Source organism: Podarcis filfolensis (assembly GCF_964270895.1).
Source record: "Podarcis filfolensis genome assembly, chromosome: 6".
Taxonomy (NCBI): domain Eukaryota; kingdom Metazoa; phylum Chordata; class Lepidosauria; order Squamata; family Lacertidae; genus Podarcis; species Podarcis filfolensis.
In genome coordinates, this window is record NC_139609.1 from 93,234,318 (window position 1) to 93,254,130 (window position 19,813).

General features: G+C 48.0%; 1 protein-coding gene across 1 annotated transcript; it reads left to right on the forward strand.

The window, feature by feature from the left end:
• The first annotated feature begins 235 nt into the window (after positions 1–235).
• On the forward strand, positions 236–9,918 carry LOC310764807 (ammonium transporter Rh type A-like). The gene is given in 4 exon segments (XM_083619306.1): positions 236–348; positions 4,693–4,758; positions 4,760–4,768; positions 8,126–9,918. Coding segments are annotated over 4 exon segments (1,620 nt in total). The 5' UTR covers positions 236–252; the 3' UTR covers positions 9,575–9,918.
• Positions 9,919–19,813: the final 9,895 nt, after the last annotated feature.

Below are 19,813 nucleotides of genomic sequence, written 5' to 3' on the forward strand. Positions count from 1 at the left end.
GGGGGGCGGGCCCTCAACAACTTGGCAAAAAACAAAAAAGCTCAGCCATTTTTGTTTCCGGATCTTCACTTTTTGAAATAGGGCAACCCTAAACACACACACACACACTGTCAGGCCCCTGACGACAATTTCCACCTGCTTGATGGGCGAGGTCTGAAGCAGTTAGCCAGGCCACAGGATCGACTGTCAACCCAGTCAATCTGTCAATCACAGTTTGTGACATTTGCAAGTAATCGGGACGCTTAAGAGAAGATGCGAAAACTTGGAGCGACCCCACTCAGGGGCAAACGAGTGACTTCAGTGCCGTGCGTCGGAGGAGGGCTGTGGAACACACAAAACGCCCAGGAGGTGGGCAGCATTCGTCTTGAGGATTATGTTTTCATTAACCCAAGTTTCTTCCAGATGTCGTGCTCCTTCCACCCTGAGCTTCAAAGGCCCCCTTGGCGGCTTCTGACGAAGCCACGAGGGAGCGTGGGACAAAAAGAACGAGGGTGGCGGGGTTTTTTTTTAAAAAAAGGGCTGCTTCTCTGAGCCTCGCTTCCTGGCTCTGCGAGCAAGCCCCGTCTTTGCGCACGTGTGTGCAAAATCTTATTGCCCCACCCCCAGCTTAAATTATGTGAAACGAAATGTGCTAACAACATGGAGCATGTGGGGGGCATTTATTTGTTTATTTCGTGCATCATAGTGAGGGGGGGTGTGTGTGTGTGCAAAGGAACATTGTTCCGGGCTGTTTTGTAACATCTTCTTGGCTGCTTGCCCACCATCTTGGCAGCAGCTAAGGGTTCCTTCTCTCTAGACAGCCGCGCCATTTGGAGCCCAGGGATCCCTGCTTGCAATGGGTAGTGTTCCTTGGAGTGCTTGGGGGGCCTGCCCTGAGAGGCGAGACCGATTGCCAGAGAGGGACATCCTGTGCAGCCCAAGAGGAAACTGGTTACACGAACCCGTGCTCATGCGCAGAGCCAGATTTACATACAGTGGTACCTCGGGTTAAGTACTTAATTCATTCTGGAGGTCCGTTCTTAACCTGAAACTGTTCTTAACCTGAAGCACCACTTTAGCTAATGGGGCCTCCTGCTGCTGCTGTGCCGCTGCTGCTCGATTTCTGTTCTCATCCTGAAGCAAAGTTCTTAACCCGAGGTAAAAGACACCAGCTTCTTGGGAGAAAAGCAATGACAAACCTAGACAGCATCTTAAAAAGCAGAGACATCACCTTGCCAACAAAGGTCCGTATAGTTAAAGCTATGGTTATCCCAGTAGTGATGTATGGAAGTGAGAGCTGGACCATAAAGAAGGCTGATCACAGAAGAATTGATGCTTTTGAATTATGGTGCTGGAGGAGACTCTTGAGAGTCCCATGGACTGCAAGAAGATCAAACCTCTCCATTCTGAAGGAAATCAGCCCTGAGTGCTCACTGGAAGGACAGATCGTGAAGCTGAGGCTCCAATACTTTGGCCACCTCATGAGAAGAGAAGACTTCCTGGAAAAGACCCTGATGTTGGGAAAGATGGAGGGCACAAGGAGAAGAGGACGACAGAGGACGAGATGGTTGGACAGTGTTCTCGAAGCTACCAGCATGAGTTTGACCAAATGCGGGAGGCAGTGGAAGACAGGAGTGCCTGGCGTGCTCTGGTCCATGGGGTCACAAAGAGTCGGACACAACTAAACAACAACAACAAATGGAGTTATCCGGCCCCCGAGCCGTCTGAAGGCAATCCTGTATAGGGAAAGGTTTTTTTTAATGTTTAATGTTTTATTATGTTTTTATATATGTTGGAACCTGCCCAGAGTGGCTGGAGCAACCCAGTAAGATGTGTGGGGTATAAATAGTAAAATTACCATTATGGAATGGGACGTCCGTATTTTCATTGGGGAAAAGTTGGAGGTTATCCTGTGCACACCCAGCATCTTGTACAATCTGGACCCTCGGGCAATGGGTGTGCAAGGCGAGTGAGTTAGTCCTGTGACCTCTCCAGGCCACCAACCCTTGGCATGCAGAAACATCTGGAGCCCAGAAACATCTGGAGGGCACCAGGTTGACAGAAACTGGTCTTCTCTAACCAGCAATGTCTCTCCAGGACTTCAGAAAGGGCCTTTTCTCCCCTAGCCCTATAATCATAGATCCCCTTTCAAAATGAAAATCTGAAAAGGCAAGGATCTGAAACTGGCCCCTTCTGCACGCAGAGCGCATTTTCGACCAGCGACAGACCCTCTTAATTTTCGAAATGCCAGGCTGCTTTGGCCAGGCTGCAATTGCAGAGCATTCCATCCCAATTATGATTTACAATGCTAATATAAACGAGTCCCTGACAACAGCATTCATATTTGAATTGCGGTCGGGGTGGGGAGATTATTTCTGCCAACTTCTAAGTGGTACTAACATCCCTGAAGCGCATTCCGGAGACAAACCGGCTCTGGAGTGCTCTCACTAATGACTGGCAATAGGTCAGAAGGAACCTGTTTAACCTGATGGGACGTTTATAAAAGGCCACAGAGGAGCCGAAAGCATTCAGAACAAGGCTGACTCGGCTGAGGCTTTAAGTCCCAAGACTTACTTCCCCATCCCTCTGGGAGAAGGCAAGAAGCTCATCAGGGCAGGGGCCGGTATGTATCTCTGGAGAGTTTGATGATCTGCCTTTGGAATAGACACCAGAATTGAGTGGCGTGGGATTAGGGACATCAAGAGCAAATTTGGCCCTCAACACCGTCTCCAAGTGTCTCGATTTTCCAGGGACAGTCCCGGAATTACAAAGCCATTCCAGCTTTTGATTTAGTCCCAGAAAAAAAAATAGAAGTAACTTTTTTAAACAACCAAAAACTTCAAGGAAAGGCTCAGAAAATAAATATCCCGCTGATGTAGTTCAGAAGCGTCAACAAACCTAGCTTAAAACTTTATAATAGTATTAACTCTTCAGTAGTGTTGATTCCTACATTGCAAGGGGTTGGACTAGATGACCCGCAGGCCCCTTCCAACTTCAGTTCTGTGTCATAGTAAATGTAGACCAAATGAGAGATTCTGAACCCTTATTGCATTATTGGAAAATACATATCATGCTCCATCCCAGTATATCCTACTGAGGTTCTATAGTCAGTCTCAGACTCTCTCTCTTTTTGAGAGGAGCAGGTGGCACTGTGGTCTAATCCACTGAGCCTCTTGGACTTGCCAATCAGAAGGTCGGCGGTTCAAATCCCCGCGACGGGGTGAGCTCCCATTGCTCTGTCCCAGCTTCTGTCAACCTAGGAGTTCAAAAGCACGCCAGTGCAAGTAGATAAATAGGTACCACTGCGGCGGGAAGGTAAACGGCGTTTCTGGGCGCTCTGGTTTCCGTCACGGTGTCCTGTTGTGCCAGAAGCGGTTTAGTCCAGCTGGCCACATGACCTGGAAAGCTGTCTGTGGATAAACGCTGGTGAGATGAGCACTGCAACCCCATAGTCGCCTTTCACTGGACTTAACTGTCCAGGGGTCCTTTACCAGAGAGCCAGTGTGGTGTAGTGGTTAAGAGCGGTAGTCTCATAATCTGGTGAACCAGGTTTGCGTCTCTGCTCCTCCACGTGCAGCTGCTGGGTGACCTTGGGCTAGTCATATTTATTTGAAGTCTCTCAACCCCACTCACCTCACAGAGTGTTTGTTGTGGGGGAGGAAGGGAAAGGAGATTGTTGGCCGCTTTGAGACTCCTTAAAGGTAAAGGGACCCCTGACCATTAGGTCCAGTCGTGACCGACTCTGGGGTTGCGGCGCTCATCTTGCTTTATTGGCCGAGAGAGCCGGCGTACAGCTTCCGGGTCATGTGGCCAGCATGACTAAGCTGCTTCTGGAGAACCAGAGCAGTGCATGGAAACGCTGTTTACCTTCCCGCCAGAGCAATACTATTTATCTACTTGCACTATGATGTGTTTTCGAACTGCTAGGTTGGCAGGAGCAGGGACCGAGCAACAGGAGCTCATCCCGTCGTGGGGATTCAAACCGCCGACCTTCTGATCGGCAAGTCCTAGGCTCTGTGGTTTAACCCACAGCACCACCCGCGTCCCACAGCACCACCCGCGGGATATCCAATCCAAACTCTTGTTCTTCTTCTTCTTTTACCTCTCTCTCGCTCCCCTCCCCTATCCTCTTGAGGGAGTTCACATGCTGCAACTTGCAGGGGTATATATCTGACAGTGGTTCCCAAGAGTTTTCCCCAACCCCAGCAGGGGTTGCACAGGACTGAACCTGGCTGATGTTCACCCACTGGGCCACAGCTCTTCCCATTTCTGTGAGATAAGTAAAGCAGCGCAGGCCTGCTGGAGATGAAAGGATTATGCTCCCTCTCTTTGCTGTATGTCTGATCGTTATCAACACGAATAGACACAAGCGGAGACTTTGCCCTCTGGGGCTTGCAAGGCAGAGAACAGGTGAGGACAAATCATTTATCAGTCCTTGGATGGGTTCGGTCGCACCTGTTCAGCGATCGCTTGTAGGCTTTATGCCGGAGATCCAACCATCACATGGAAGTGGGATAGACAGTTGGAATCCCCCTCCCTTTTCCACCCATTGGCTATTCCCGGAAAACAGGGATCAGGTGCCGAGTGTCCATATCAGCAGGCATGTCGTATTTATTACGAATCTGAGGTAAGCACTGTCTGTGTCCTTTCAAACCTCGTCAGAGCACTCTTTCTCCTCAAGACATAACGGCTCCTTTCCTCTTTCTGCAACAGGTGAAGCAAACCCCAAACTGGCTTAGAAGAGAGAACTGCTCGGAAGCTTCTGAATTCCTGCTGTCAGGCAAGTACAGTGGTACCTCGGGTTACATATGCTTCAGGTTACAGACTCCGCTAATCCAGAAATTGTACCTCGGGTTAAGAACTTTGCTTCAGGATGAGAACAGAAATCGTGCAGCAATAACAGCTGGATTTGGCAAGGGTGCATATCATTTGTTTCCTTATACCCTGCAGGAAACTCCGGATTTGCAGTCTTAGAAAGAGAGAGAATTGTACTTTTGCATCCCTGTACTTTTCCGTGCATAAGACGCCCCCATGCATAAGACGCCCCCAATTTTGGGGGACTAAATTTAAAGAAAATGAGGGGACATGGTCCAAAGAAGTTATGAGCTTTTTTTAGGGGGAATTGCACCCAGCTTCCCCTCCACGCCACTATCCATGTATAGGACAAACCCAATTTTATTGACATGAATTTTGAGTCAAAAAACCTTGTCTAATACACAGGAAAATACGGGAAAAGCCTTTCAGCGTTTTAGTGTGCTTTAGTCCTAATTTTGTATACAATTTTGCTTAATGTGTACATTTACCCAAGCCGTTCCCCCTAAAAGAGTGTGTTTCATGTGCTACTTTCATTTGCACAAGCATTTTTATACACACTATCCCTAATGCATTCATTTATGTGCACATTACCGGCTTGGAGAATTGCACTGCAGCATTGAAAGGACTACAGATATTGAAGGATAGATGTGTTTCAGTATATGTTATTGTTTCGAGAAGTGGGAATTGGACATGAGATTGCTGTTGCTCTCAGGTCCTGCTTGCATCTGCTTGAACCCTGTGAGGACAGGATTCTGAACAAGTCGGGCTTTAGGCCAGGACACACACACACACCCAGGATTTTCTTAGGTCCTTAGGTTTATTTGCCATTTGTCAGTAATGCCAGAAGCCTATGAAACAGTGCACACATGCATCCTGGTGGCAGCCTTGGCAGCAGGCAACATTTGTATTTGCACACGTGTCTTTTAATGGTTCAAGAAATCGAAAAACACGTGCAGTTTGGGAGTGCTGCAGAAAAAGAAGCTCAGTTTCTGAACAGTTCCGAATCTATCGCTGGTTAATGTTTAATGCTACTAATAAAAGATAAACAGTGACAGTACCGTAAGCACAGCGTTTAGACCAGAACATCAGATGTGGAAGTTATCAGTCTGTTTTTTTCCCCACGGGTCTTCCCATATGGTGGTTAAAAAAAAAAAGATTTAATATCTTATTGTGTTGAGTAGTGCAATCTCCAATCTAGCAGTGGGGCTGTGATGCAGGATCCTAGGTGGCAAAGAAAGACGGGTAATAACAACAACATGAACAACAACAACAACAACAACAACAACAACAACAACAATTTATTTATACCCCGCCCATCTGGCTGGGCTTCCCCAGCCACTCTGGGTGGCTTTCAACAAAATATTAAAATACAGTAATGCATCAAACATTAAAAGCTTCCCTAAATAGGGCTGCCTTCAGATGTCTTCTAAAAGTCTGGTAGTTGTTTTTCTCTTTGACATCTGGTGGGAGGGCGTTCCACAGGGCGGGTGCCACTACCGAGAAGGCCCTCTGTCTGGTTCCCTGTAACTTGGCTTCTCACAGTGAGGGAATCGCCAGAAGGCCCTCGGCGCTGGACCTCAGTGTCCAGGTAGAACGGTGGGGGTGGAGATGCTCCTTCAGATATACCGGACCGAGGCTGTTTAGGGCTATAAAGGTCGGCACCAACACTTTGAATTGTGCTCGGAAATGTACTGGGAGCCAATGTAGGTCTTTCAAGACTGGTGTTATGTGGTCTCGGCAGCCGCCCCCAGTCACCAGTCTAGCTGCCGCATTCTGGATTAGTTGTAGTTTCTGGGTCAACTTCAAAGGTAGCCCCACATAGAGCGCATTGCAGTAGTCCAAGCGAGAGATAACTAGAGCATGCACCACTCTGGTGAAACAGTGCACAGGCAGGTAGGGTTTCAGCCTGCGTACTAGGTGGACACAGAATTGACCTGCGCCTCCATGGACAGCTGTGAGTCCAAAATGACTCCCAGGCTGCGCACCTGGTCCTTCAGGGGCACAGTTACCCCATTCAGGACCAGGGAGTCCTCCACACCCACCCGCCTCCTGTCCCCCAAAAACAGTACTTCTGTCTTGTCAGGATTCAACCTTAATCTGTTAGCGGTAGGGAAGGGGTGCAAGAAAGAGAAGGTATGAAAGAGTTGGGGGGAAGAGACCAAAGGAGTTTGCAGAAAGAGAGAGAAAGAAAGAAAGGGGATGGGATAGCAGAAAGGGGGAGTGAGAGAAAAAATGGTGGCAGCGAGAGAGAAGAGGTCTAAGAAAGAGAGAGCAAGGAAGGGGAGCAAAGGGAGAGATAGAGGAGAAGTAGAAGAGAGAGTTAGAAAGGGGTAGCAAAAAGTGATTGAAAGAGTTTGCAGACAAGAAGAAGGAGAAAGGGGTACCAAAGAGACGGGGGTGGGGAGAAGAGAGAGTTGGCAGAAAGAGAGATCTTATTAAGAGATCATATTAAGCATTGGTCCCTTACCTTTCTCGCCCAGATCTGGCCACCGTGATCCACACGACGGTCACCTCCAGGCTTGATTATTGTAATTCGCTCTATGTGGGGCTGCCCTTGTAGCTGACCCAGAAACTCCAGCGGATGCAGAATGCCGCAGCGAGGCTCCTTACGGGGTCCTTGCTGCAGGATCACATTCATCCAGTGCTTTACCAGCTGCACTGGCTCCCGGTGGAGTACAGGGTCACGTTTAAGGTGCTGGTTTTGACCTTTAGAGCCCTATGCAGCCTAGGACCCATGTACCTACGGGACCGCCTCTCCTGGTATGCCATGTGGCGGACCTTAAGGTCCACAAATGACAACATTTTGGAGGTCCCAGGTCGCAAGGTGGTTAGATTGGGCTCAACTAGAGCCAGGGCCTTTTCAGTACTGGCCCCAACTTGGTGGAACGCTCTGTCACAAGAGACTAGGGCCTTGCGGGACTTGACATCTTTCCGCAGGGCCTGCAAGACAGAGCTGTTCCGCCTGGCCTTTGGTTTGGACTCAGTCTGACCCTCATGTTTCCCTCCCCTTATGGTTTTGATCTATCAGCTACTTTTAAAATGAGGCTGCATTTTAAATTGCATTTTAACCTGTATTTTAAATTGGTCCCCCCCCCCCCATTATGCTTTTACTGTGATTTTATTGGTGTTAGCGGCCCTGAGCCCAGCTCTGGCCGGGGAGGGCGGGGTATAAATAAAATTTTATTATTATTATTATTATTATTATTATTATTATTATTATTATTATTATCTGATGCCAACAAGAATATGGCAGGCATTTTTAATTACTTCTGACTACAGCGCTTGCCAATGAACTGGCTGACCTTGTGGTTTTGCGTTCCCCTTTCTGCAGGATCTTCTTGGCGTCTCCTGCTGCAAGATGTCCAAAGTGTTCTCCACCAGCCTCCGCTGTCGGTTGCCTGCCTTGCTGTTCCTCTTCCAGGGAGCTGTGCTGGTGATCTTTGCCCTCTTTGTGACATACGATGAGCACACGGACGCCGCCAGCCAGCCTACTGATGCTGACCCATCCGCCAACCAGGTCTACGCCATCTTCCCCCTCTTCCAGGACATCCAGCTGATGCTGTTGGTGGGGTTGGGCTTGCTGCTGGCTTTCATGAAGGGCTACGGAGTCAGCGCCGTGGCCTGCAACTTCCTGCTGGCCAACTTCTCCACCCAGTGGGCCCTGGTCGTCCAGGGCTTCGTACACTACGGCCAACATGGGAGAGTCCACCTCGGCCTCTACAACATCCTCACGGCCGAGTTTGCAGCCGTGACGGTCCTCATCTCTGCTGGGGCCATCCTGGGTCGAACAAGCCCCATCCAGCTTCTTCTCATGAGCTTGTGCGAAATCCCGCTCTACGTGGCCTGCGAGTGGCTCATCGTGAGTTATTTCCAGGCAGTGGATGTTGGAGGAACCATAACCCTCCACGTCTTTGCTTGCTATTTCGGGCTGGGCACTTCCATCGCTCTCTACCGGCCGGGATTGCAGCTGGGGCATCCAATGGAGACTCCATCTTACATCTCTGACCTTCTGTCCTTGGTGGGGACCATGTTTCTTTGGGTGTTCTGGCCCAGTTTCGTGGCTGTCCTCGCCCACCAAGGAGATGCTCAGCACAGGGCTGTGCTTCACACGTGGCTTACTCTCAGTGCCAGCGCCCTGACCTCCTTTGCCACCTCCAGCCTCCTGGAGAAGAAGGGGAAACTGAACCTGTGCCACCTGCAGAACGCCACGTTGGCCGGAGGTGTGGCCATTGGCGCGGTAGCAGACATGGTCATTTCACCAGCTGGGGCATTTGCCCTGGGCATTGTTTCCTCGCTAGCCTGCATCCTTGGGTTCAAGTACATGTCACCGTTCTTGGCCACTAGAGTTCGCCTCCAGGACCAGTGTGGAATCCACAACCTTCACGGCTTACCAGGCATCATTGGCGCTGTGGGTGGAATCGTAGCCATCTTATTGGTGCCAGATGAGGCCTACGGACCTCGTCTTCACCAGGTCTTCCCTCAGCGTGGCCTCCTGCCACGGAACGTCACCCTGGAGGCAACCTTGGTGGGGGAGAACGTGGGAAGGAGCGCCACGCAGCAAGCTCTCCACCAGGCTGCAGGTCTTGGTGTCTCCATACTCATATCCCTTGTGGGTGGCTACTTCACCGGGTTGGTTTTGAAACTGCCTTTTTTAGCACAGCCGCCTGACCAACTCTGCTTTGACGACGCTCTTTACTTCAAGATCCAAGAGTCAACGGAGAACTCGAGTGTTGAGCAGGCTGGTGGTGACCTCCTGGTGCCCCTGAAGGACAAAGCTTGAGGGTCTGTCTGCTTGTGCCTTCAAAGCAGAAATAAAACAGAAGGGCATCACTGAGTGGGAGAGTAACATTTGCCATGGTTTTCCTGGAGTGTCGTGCTGTCAGGGCTGGAAGATTTGAAGTAGGACCTCCTGCTTGGAGGCAGATGGGACAATTGACCCAAACACAGAGGTAGCTTCTGAAGTGAGGGCAGCGAAAACGCAGCTAAGAAGCTCAAATCATATATATGACTGACACCTTTCTGTGGAAATTAAATCACTGTCCAGACTTTAACATTCAAAAACTTGACTTGCAGAAACTTATTGTTGAATTACAACATAATATTTACAGTCACATGCTTCTCCAAGCATGGGTTTACAGTCTCTTCTTCTAACTTCCAAAACAACTGCATTTTCCTTTCTTTCCAGAGCTCAGCACTCAGTTTTCTGCATCTCAGTTAGGCCATGCCATGCAGCTCCTATGAAATATTTCTGCTTTCACCTTCTCCTGCAGCTTAGCTCTCTTTTCTTCCAAGCAGAGAATAAGCGCTCCAACACTCTATTCAACTTAGCAGTGTTCACAGTGGATTCTAAAACACAGTCATCTTGCTTCACATAAAAATGAAGTCTCTCCTTCACTAAATATCTCTCATGTGACTAATGTTAGCCAATCACATGAGAACGTCTAGAGAACTCTCTAGAATTCAGCTACCAACCCATCAGATTTAAACACATGGTAATGCATGCAAGTATTTACAATTTCGGTGAATTAAATAACTAAACAGTAGCACAGAGTTGTCAGCTGCTGGGGCATCTAGGTTGATTTCCCCCAACTATTTTAGCAGCTCCAAGATGAGTTGTTTTAGCCTCCCCTTCTCTTGGACTAGACAAAATGACTAGGCCAGGGCTTTGGTAGCAGATATGTTAAGGGTGGGCAACTTTTAGTTACCGCGGACATTTTTCATGGACATTTTTACTGTATTGGACTTGAAATTGCATACACACATACACACACACACCTGACCAGGTGTTAAGCACTTTCTCTCGTCCCATCGACATCAGAGGAATAGTTGGTAGTGGGACAAGAGAGAGCCTTGGACCACATCAGAGAGGCTGAGAGTCTTGTCATCTGGGCAGCCCAGGACCTCCATCCACACTGCCCAGGCTTGAGCCCCAGGGAGCTCACTTCGGTGCTGCAAATGCAGTCGTTTGACTTCACCCGTGGAGGTATACTCCATTGTATCTCAAGGCAGACGGATGGCAACATACACATACAGTGGTACCTCAGGTTAAGAACTTAATTCGTTCTGGAGGTCCGTTCTTAACCTGAAACTGTTCTTAACCTGAGGCACCACTTTAGCTAATGGGGCCTCCTGCTGCCGCAGCGTGATTTCTGTTCTCACCCTGAAGCAAAGTTCTTAACCCAAGGTACTATTTCTGGGCTAGCAGAATCTGTAACCTGAAGCGTCTGTAACCTGAGGTACCACTGTATATGCACCAGAGGGTGAGGAGAGTTGGGTCCAGTGTGTTACGGATATTGAATATTCGGCGTGCGGCGCTTCGACGCATGAGCGAGGAGGTCTTTGCGAGGAAGCGAAGCTTCCCACACTCACGAGGCACCCCAGGGACTGGGCCGAGGACGCGTTGGCGCCCTGTCAGCGCTCTGGGAGATGCCGGGACGTTCCAGGTCCTCCTCGTGGAGCCAGAAGCCACCACCAAAAAGCAGAAGAGCTTCTGGAAGACGTACTCGACAACGGCGCACCCCCCCCCCGCTTGGCGCAGGGCCACGCGTGAGAGAAGGCCCGAGAGCGAGGCTGGGGAATCGTTAAGGCAAATAATCGCAAACAGACCCGAGAGCGGCCTGTGTTTGTTTTGTTAATTGTCAGCGTAAAATGCTGTGCAGAGCCTGACAAAGGAACACCAGCGCTGACTCCTCCACTTGGGGAAAAGAAAAAAGCACCGTTCTCTTGAAAAACAATCCCGTCTCCTTTCGAGGCAGGAGGCAACGGGGGGGGGGGGATGCAATGCCATGGGGAGGCCTAGGAGGAGCGAACCTCAGGAGTCTGTGTGGTATATGGAGAGTACCAGAGGGTACGGAGGTGGTGCGTCAGAGGAAGAAGAAGAAGAGTTTGGATTTGATATCCTGCTTTATCACTACCCTAAGGAGTCTCAAAGGGATGCAGGTGGCGCTGTGGTCTAAACCACAGAGCCTAGGGCTTGCCGATCAGAAGGTTGGCGGTTCGAATCCCCGCAATGGGGTGAGCTCCCGTTGCTCAGTCCCTGCTCCTGCCAACCTAGCAGTTCGAAAGCACATCAAAGTGCAAGTAGATAAATAGGTACCACTCCAGCGGGAAGGTAAACGGCGTTTCCATGCGCTGCTCTGGTTCACCAGAAGCGGCTTAGTCATGCTGGCCACATGACCCGGAAGTTGTACGCCAGCTCCCTCGGCCAGTCAAGCGAGATGAGCGCCGCAACCCCAGAGTCATCCGCGACTGGACCTAATGTTCAGGGGCCCCTTTACCTTTAAGGAGTCTCAAAGTGGCTAACATTTTCCTTTCCCTTCCTCCCCCACAACAAACACTCTGTGAGGTCAGTGAGGCTGAGAGACTTCAGAGAAGTATGACTAGCCCAAAGTCACCCAGCAGCTGCATGTGGAGGAGCAGGGAAGCGAACCCGGTTCACCAGATTACGAGTCCGCCCCTCTTAACCACTACACCACACTGGCTCACGCCAACTAGCATGGAATTGGTATCTATAGCACTTTGTTTTACATGTTAAAGGCCCCCGATGTGATGCTCAAGGCTGCTAAGCAGAGATCAGAAAGACCTGTGTCTCAAATTCTGGAGAGACATGGCTGGCCAGGGGTGTCAAATGGAAGAGGGAGCAAGCTTGCTTTCTCCTGCTCCCGGGGGTAGGACTCGAACCCATGGCTTCGAGTTACAAGGAAGGAGATTCCGACTAAACCTCAGGAAGAACTTTCTGACAGTACTAGCTGTTTGGCAGTGGAACAGACTCCCACGAGAGGCGATGGACTTTCCTTCCTGGGAGGTTTTTAAGCAGAGGTCCATGCTATAGGTCGAGAGTCCGCTGTGGAATCCCTTACACTAGGATGCTATGTCTTTTCACACTTTTTTTCACCCTGTGTGGAATGCGGGAGAAATTCAAAGCCAAACCCATAAAACCCACGCTTTCCAAAATAATGCACATCTTGAAATACAGCTATCCTTTGAAAATTCGCACTGCTCTGAATTCTGCAAGGCAGTTTTCCGGCCAAAGAAGGTGTGCTAAAATGCAACATACTAGGGTCATGAAAACATACTAGTGTGCATGAAAAAAACATGCATATTAATGAAAATAAACTACAAAAATGCATTATATTGGGAGAAATCGCTTTGCCAAAACTGGTATATTTGACAAAATTGCATGCAAAAAAAAGTGTATATTAAGAGAAATTTGCACTAGATTGCTGGTGATTTTTTTCAGGAGGAACTTTAAAAAGGGGGAAAGCAAACAGCTGTGGGAAAATGTAGAGAACTGAAATATCAGAAACTGAAAGAAACCAGAACAGACAGCTTCACCCTTCGACCTATGTCACATAGCTATACCTCTATTTTGCCACTTGAGGACACATGTTTATTGGATTACATGTTTATGCAAATATCAAAAAGTATTGTGTTGAAAGTGGGCAGAAAAATAAAACAACAACAAAATAAAAACCCTTCACTTGGGCACAAGACAGCCCAGCCGAATAATAATAATAATAATAATAATAATAATAATAATAATAATAATAATTTATTTATACCACGCCCATCTGGCTGAGTTTCCCCAGCCAACTGAATGTTAAAAACAATACAGCATTAAACATTTAAAACTTCCCTAAACAGGGCTGCCTTCAGATGTCTTTTAAAAATAGGATAGCTGCTTATTTCCTTGACATCTGATGGGAGGGCGTTCCACAGGGCAGGTGCCACTGCCAAGAAGGCCCTCTGCCTGATTCCCTGTAACCTCACTTCTTGCAATGAGGGAACCGCTAGAAGGCCCTCAGTGCTGGACCTCAGTGTCTGGGCTGAACGATGGGGGTGGAGACGCTCCTTCAGATATACTGGACCGAGGCCATTTAGGGCTTTAAAGGTCAGCACCAACACTTTGAATTGTGCTCGGAAACATACTGGGAGCCAACGTAGGTCTTTCAAGACCGGTGTTATAGATTACAAGTTACACCTAATAAACCACAGTCGCTGGTCTTCATATCTGGCTGATGGCTGTCCTGGGAAGGAGAACACACACATCAACTAACACTTTTGTTGATCCATGCCTGGTGGGTAGGAATAGAAAGTGCCATTGCAGGAGGCAAGGACGTAGACCTCTACATGCTCCTTCTTCAGGCATGGTGCGAACTGTGTAGCTCCCTCCTAAATATAAGATTCCCCCACTCCCTCTCGGCTTTCCCTTTGGTCTAGGAGACAACCTGTCGCAGGCCTGGATTAAGAGCCCTGCAAGGGAGCTGTATAAAACCCTGTTAATAAGCCTGTTAAGCCAGAGAGACAGGGGAACTCACACCCACAAGAAGCAGTGAGGGCTGCCAACCTGGGTGGCTTTAAAAGAGGATGAGGCAAATTTACGGAGGAGAAGACTAGCCATGATGACTCTGCTCTGCCTCCACAGAATGCCAGTTGCTGGAAACTATAAAAAAATGTCCTTGTGCTCGAATCCTACTTGCAGATTCCATACAGGAATCTGGTTGGCCACTATGAAAATGGGATGCTGGAATAGATGGACCACTAGTTCAATCCAGCAGGCTCTTAACTTCATCTTCATTGGTAATTATTCATAGCCGAGTAAGATTGTCTTCCATGAGGTACGGCCTTAACCTTAATCAGGCTTCCTCAACCTCGGCCCTCCAGATGTTTTGAGACTACAGTTCCCATCCTCCCTGACTACTGGTCCTGCTAGCTAGGGATCATGGGAGTTGTAGGCCAAAAACATCTGGAGGGCCAAGTTTGAGGGAGCCTGCACTATATGAAGCTTGAATTGATCTGCAAGGTTTGGTGGCCAGGATACCTATTTAAAAACACTGGGCAGGGCAGGTAATGGGGGCTGCTTATGAGCTGCAGGCAGTCATCCCTTATCCAAAGTTTCTGTCCTCACACACATACACACCCAAGGGATTCTCTATCCCCTTTCCCCTTTGTTCTGCACTTCACACACCTGCCTGCCTGCCCTCTCTCAGCCTGTCCCATCCTGCCACATCCTGAACGGAATTCCTTTTGTCTGTCTGGAGCCAGCGAGAGGACAACAGATGGACCCTCCCTAAATGGCTCCAAAAAATCAGGACTGTCTGCCGAAAGTCTGGCCCACGAATTCTTATTAACCACAATCACCGGGCCGTGTGCTTGCAGAACTGAGAAGCTGGAAGAGGATATTTATTTTTTTATTTAATCGGAAATGCATGTACATGCTGCCCCTTCAGTTCAGGACCTGCAACCATGATCCAGGGTGGCTAACGAGCCTCTGTTTTATCATGGGAGTAAATCATTCCAGCAAATATGAACAATAAAACAATAAAAATCACACATGAGCCGGGGAAACAGAAGCATAAAAACATCGAGTCGTGGCAAATGGAATAAAATAAATTCAGCCAGAGCAGGATTTGCAACACAAGATGCAACTACAATCTCTGCGGCAGATGAGCATCCGTTCTCTGCTTAAATACCCAGTCCTGAGGCAGCCTGTGCCACTGCTTTGGCCATTAGGAGTCCAGCTCTTTCAGTTAGAAAAGTTCCCCTGATGTTTAGCCCCAAACGGCTTCCCTCCAATTTACATCCCTTGGCTCGAAGTCCTGCACTCGGGACGTCTGCCCAATCTGCTCCAAAGCAGCCCTTTGGATATTTGCAGGCAGCTATCAAGCATTCCTCATCGGACGCGATTTCCAGATTCCTTACCGCGTTTGCAGAACTCGCCAGTATCATTCCTCCTCTTTGTCTGCTTTCTCACCTAAGAAAAAACCCCAGATGCTTCAGTCTCTCCTTGTAGGGAAAAACCCCACTTTCATTCTCATCCCAACATTTCAGTTGCCCTGTTCTCCGCAATCTGTAGAGTCACGCGTGGGGTGGGAGAAAGTGCAGTATAAGTATAATATAATATCTTTTTCCAAGGGCAATCAGAACTGTATGCAGTATTCCAGCCAGGCGCAGGTGCATGCGGAGAGGCCTTGAAGGCTTTCCTGGGCCTTCCTCAGGAACCCCAGCCCCTCACTTGCCCCCCATGGCTGCTCTGGGAGGAAACCTCCCTCGCCTCCTTCTCCCCCCTCTCCGCTGCTATTTTGGTGAGACTCTCCTGTCCCTGTTTCCTTCTTCCGGTTGTTTTGCTCTGATCCCTTCTCCCTGCCTCTCCTCTCTCTCTCTCCTGCCCCCTCCACTCTTTCCTTCCTTCCGTCCTGAGTTTCCATGCCATCATCCCTCTGAGGACATTTGGTGACATTGTTTTTGCTATGAGGAAATCCACCCCTGCTTTCTCCACCCTTTCAGGACTAAGCTAGCAACTTGCAACTCCCATACTCCCCTCCGACTGAGCACAAAAGAGCGAAGGCTGTAATTGGGAGCGGAATAGCATTGGGGTTGGGGGAGATACCCTTCGCTTCCTGGTCTTCTTCCAGTTCCCAGTACCGGTTTTTGAGAAATGTTGGGAAGGGTTAAGCATCCTGCCTCCCTCCGCCGAAATTGGCAACCTCCCATGCCTGCTTTTCAATGACATAATAATTTGTAAAAATCAAAACAGAAGATGGAAAGAAGATGTGCATTTTCTCCGTATCTTCTGCATTCGTGCATGAACGTTCTTACAGCCAAGAATCACATCACAACATTTGGAGAAGTGTGATATCTGACTGATTGCTGGGATATATCTTGCACAATGGTTTGGGGGGGGTGTCAGTGTACATGTGAATTGGCTTGGTCTCCCTCAAAATGCAGGCTGCACAAAATCCTGAAGCATCCCTGGGCTGGAAAACACCCTCACCTGCCTTCATGGCCACCAAAATCAGGTACCATATTTTTCACCCTATAAGATGCACTTTTCCCCTCCTAAAAAGTAAGGGGAAATGTGTGTGCGTTTTATGGAGCGAATGCAGGCTCCATGGGTTCAGCGAAAGCAACGGGAAGCCTCCGAAGTGCAGCAGGAGCACTCCCACCGCACTCCGGAGGCTTCGCGTTGCTTTCGCTGAAGCCTGGAGAGCAAGAGGGGTCGGTGCGCACCGATTCCTCTTGCTCTCCTGGTTTCACTTCGCTGGAGAGGCGCTGCACAGCTTTCCCTCTCTGCGCAGTGCCCCTTCAGCGAAGCGGGAGGAGAAATGGAAGGGGCTCCGTTTCTCCTGCTGCTTCGCTGAAGGGGCACTGCGCAGAGAGGGAGAGAATATTTTTTTTCTTGTTCTCCTCTAAAATTAGGTGTGTCTTTTGGTCGGGTGCGTCTTATAGAGCAAAAAATACGGTAGTTTTTAAAGGCATGTGTGTCTTTCATGGAAGATAAGGCTACGAATGAATACCAGCTATGAAAACGCCAAGATCAAAAGAATTGACACCGGTTGTCCGGGATCTCGAGTGCTCAGGTTATGTTTGCAGGCTTCCCAAAAGCATCTTATCGGCCACTGAAGGAGGACTGGACAAGGTGGGCTGTTGGCCTGATCCTGTCGGGTTCCTTCTTGTGCAAAGCAAGGTCTCTTTTTAAAGAAGCGTTTTGATGCTTGGGCAACGCAGCCGAGGAACTGCAAGAAGGAGGAAGGGGGAACAGAAGGCTGCCTGTCTATGGAGCATTCATCCTGATGTTTCGAGGAAGATTAGGCAATGTTGGTTATTCAGTGAGCATTCATGCTGATCCGATTGCAGAGAGATTCAATGCCGTTGCCAAAGAAGTCTTATCCTGCACTGCAGGGGGTTGGACTAGATGATCCTCAGAGTCCCTTTCAATTATTCTCTCCCACACTTTCAGGCGCATTTCCCCATCATGTCCCCCTTTTTACTACCTGCATTAAAATAGATTTCTTTTTACATCAGCTTTGAATTCTGTTGTCATTTACCTACTTTTTTTTTTTGCTGTGTTTTTAGCTATCTGTGCTTTATCCGTGTTCGTTTTAAATTTTGTGAGCTGTCTCCTGCCCCAGTTCTGGGGAAAAGACACAATACACACACACACACACACACACACACACACACACACACACGGATGGATGAATTTTGGGGAATCAGGTTTGCAGCACTAATTGCACAACCTGAATTTGCCACGATGTGTCTGAATGCCACCCTAAGACCACGACAGTCTTGAAGTGCCCCGAGTTTCTGCTTCAGACACTTTTCCAGTATGTATTTTAACACTCCAGAGCGCTCTTGCTTATCTGCTTTAGTGATAGACTCCTCACTTCTTCTTTTAACTGACTGTGCCTGTTTTTTTGTTTTTTTTAAAGTGGATAGTTGTGGAAATTTAGCAGGGGAATCTTCTGACAACAGTTGTTTCCTTGCCAGGAAAATAAACACCATACAAAACCTTCCTCCTGCTAAAATGTCTCTTGTGCTGGGCTGCTGTGAAAGGCACGGGAGGGGAACTAGTAAAATAAATATAATTAAATATATAGCAATTGTCAGAAAGTGCTGCCTTTTAGGGTCTGGGTATGAATGAGTGAGTGTCTTTCCTCACCCACCATTTTCACCTGATTTGGCAAGACTGCAGAGACTTCCAACCGAAGCAAAACATAGCAGCAGGTAAAGTATCAGGTTTCTGTCTTGCTCTCTGTATGATTTGTGGATGGTTCTCAGGCCGATTTTCAGTGTGTTATTCAAAATACGCTCAAAAAAGAGCGGGGAGACTCTCACTATTTAAAGTGAAACCTTGGCAAAATAACCGTTTTTACCAACTGCACATTCCCCTTTCATGCTCACCGGGCAGGATCCATACCTGTGTGTGTCCCGTCCCCCAATTATTCTGCAAAAAGTGAACAAAGGGGTACAGAAAGCCCCCTTCCACCGAGTCAGACCATTGGTTCCATCTGCCTCAATATTGTCCACCCGGACTGGCAGCAGCAATCTGGGGTTGCGGACAGAGGGACAATACACCTTGTCCACCCCACTGGGTATTGAACCTGCGACCTTCTGCATGCAGAGCAGGTGCTGTAACCACTGAGCTACGGCCTGCCCTCTTTCTCAGCCGCCAAACCTTTTCCTGTGGGGTTAAGCAACCCTAGTGGAGCTCATCTGCCGCACATACCTCAATTTTGCCAATTATTGCTTGTGTCCCTTTTTTGAGTTGGCCTGGACTCCAACCCCTCACTGAATACAGTCACATAAATAGGGCACTGTTTGAATTGACTGTAGGGAGGTTCTGACTTTCCTTTCTTTTTTAAAAGAATTGTTAAACAAAAAATTCGGAATGGAGCATGAAGTTACATCTGTATAGATTTCAGGAAGAGACGCTGGACGGCTCTCTACTGCCCCTTGGTGTTGAGGCCAGCAAGGTCCAAGTGAGGGAAAGCTTTAAAAAAAGTTGCACAGTATAGAAATATGCTCTAATGTGGACGTTTCTGCACAAAGCAGATCCCTTATTTTTATTCAATTTTTTTTATTGATTTTCAGAAATTCATAACAAACAGACAAACAAACATACATACATCCTCTTTAAATCTTGGTAACATTATCAAGTGACTTCCTCAAATCCCCTTGGTTGAATTTCATTGTATATCATTTTAACAGTTTTCCAAAATCGATTTTCTCAAAAAATTAACTTGATATCTTAACATCTTTCATTCTTTCTAATTTAACTTTAAACATCTTAAATCTTCTCCTTACATATTTGAATCCTAAGCCTATTATTTGCAAGCTTTTCCAATTAAGTTATCTTAACATATTTAGCTAAATAGTCTTTAAATTTCATCCATTCTTCCTGATACGCCTCCTCCTTCTGGTCGCGGACTCTTCCATTCAGGTTGGCCAGCTCCGAAAAGTCTATCATCTTCATCCGCCAATCTTCCACTGTTGGTATTTCTTGTGTTTTCCAATTCTTCGCTAACAAAATTCTTACTGCAGTTGTGGCATACAAAAATGATTTATCATCTTTTTTGGGCAATTCCAAACCTTAAAGGAGATCCTTTAGACAAGGGCAATGGATGGTTTTGTTTTGAACGAGTGCATTAAGTCAAATGTGTTGTAGCTCCTTAGCTCTACACTCAATGGGTTGCGCTTTTTTTAATTAAGTTTTCAAAGGCACAATATAGACCACAAT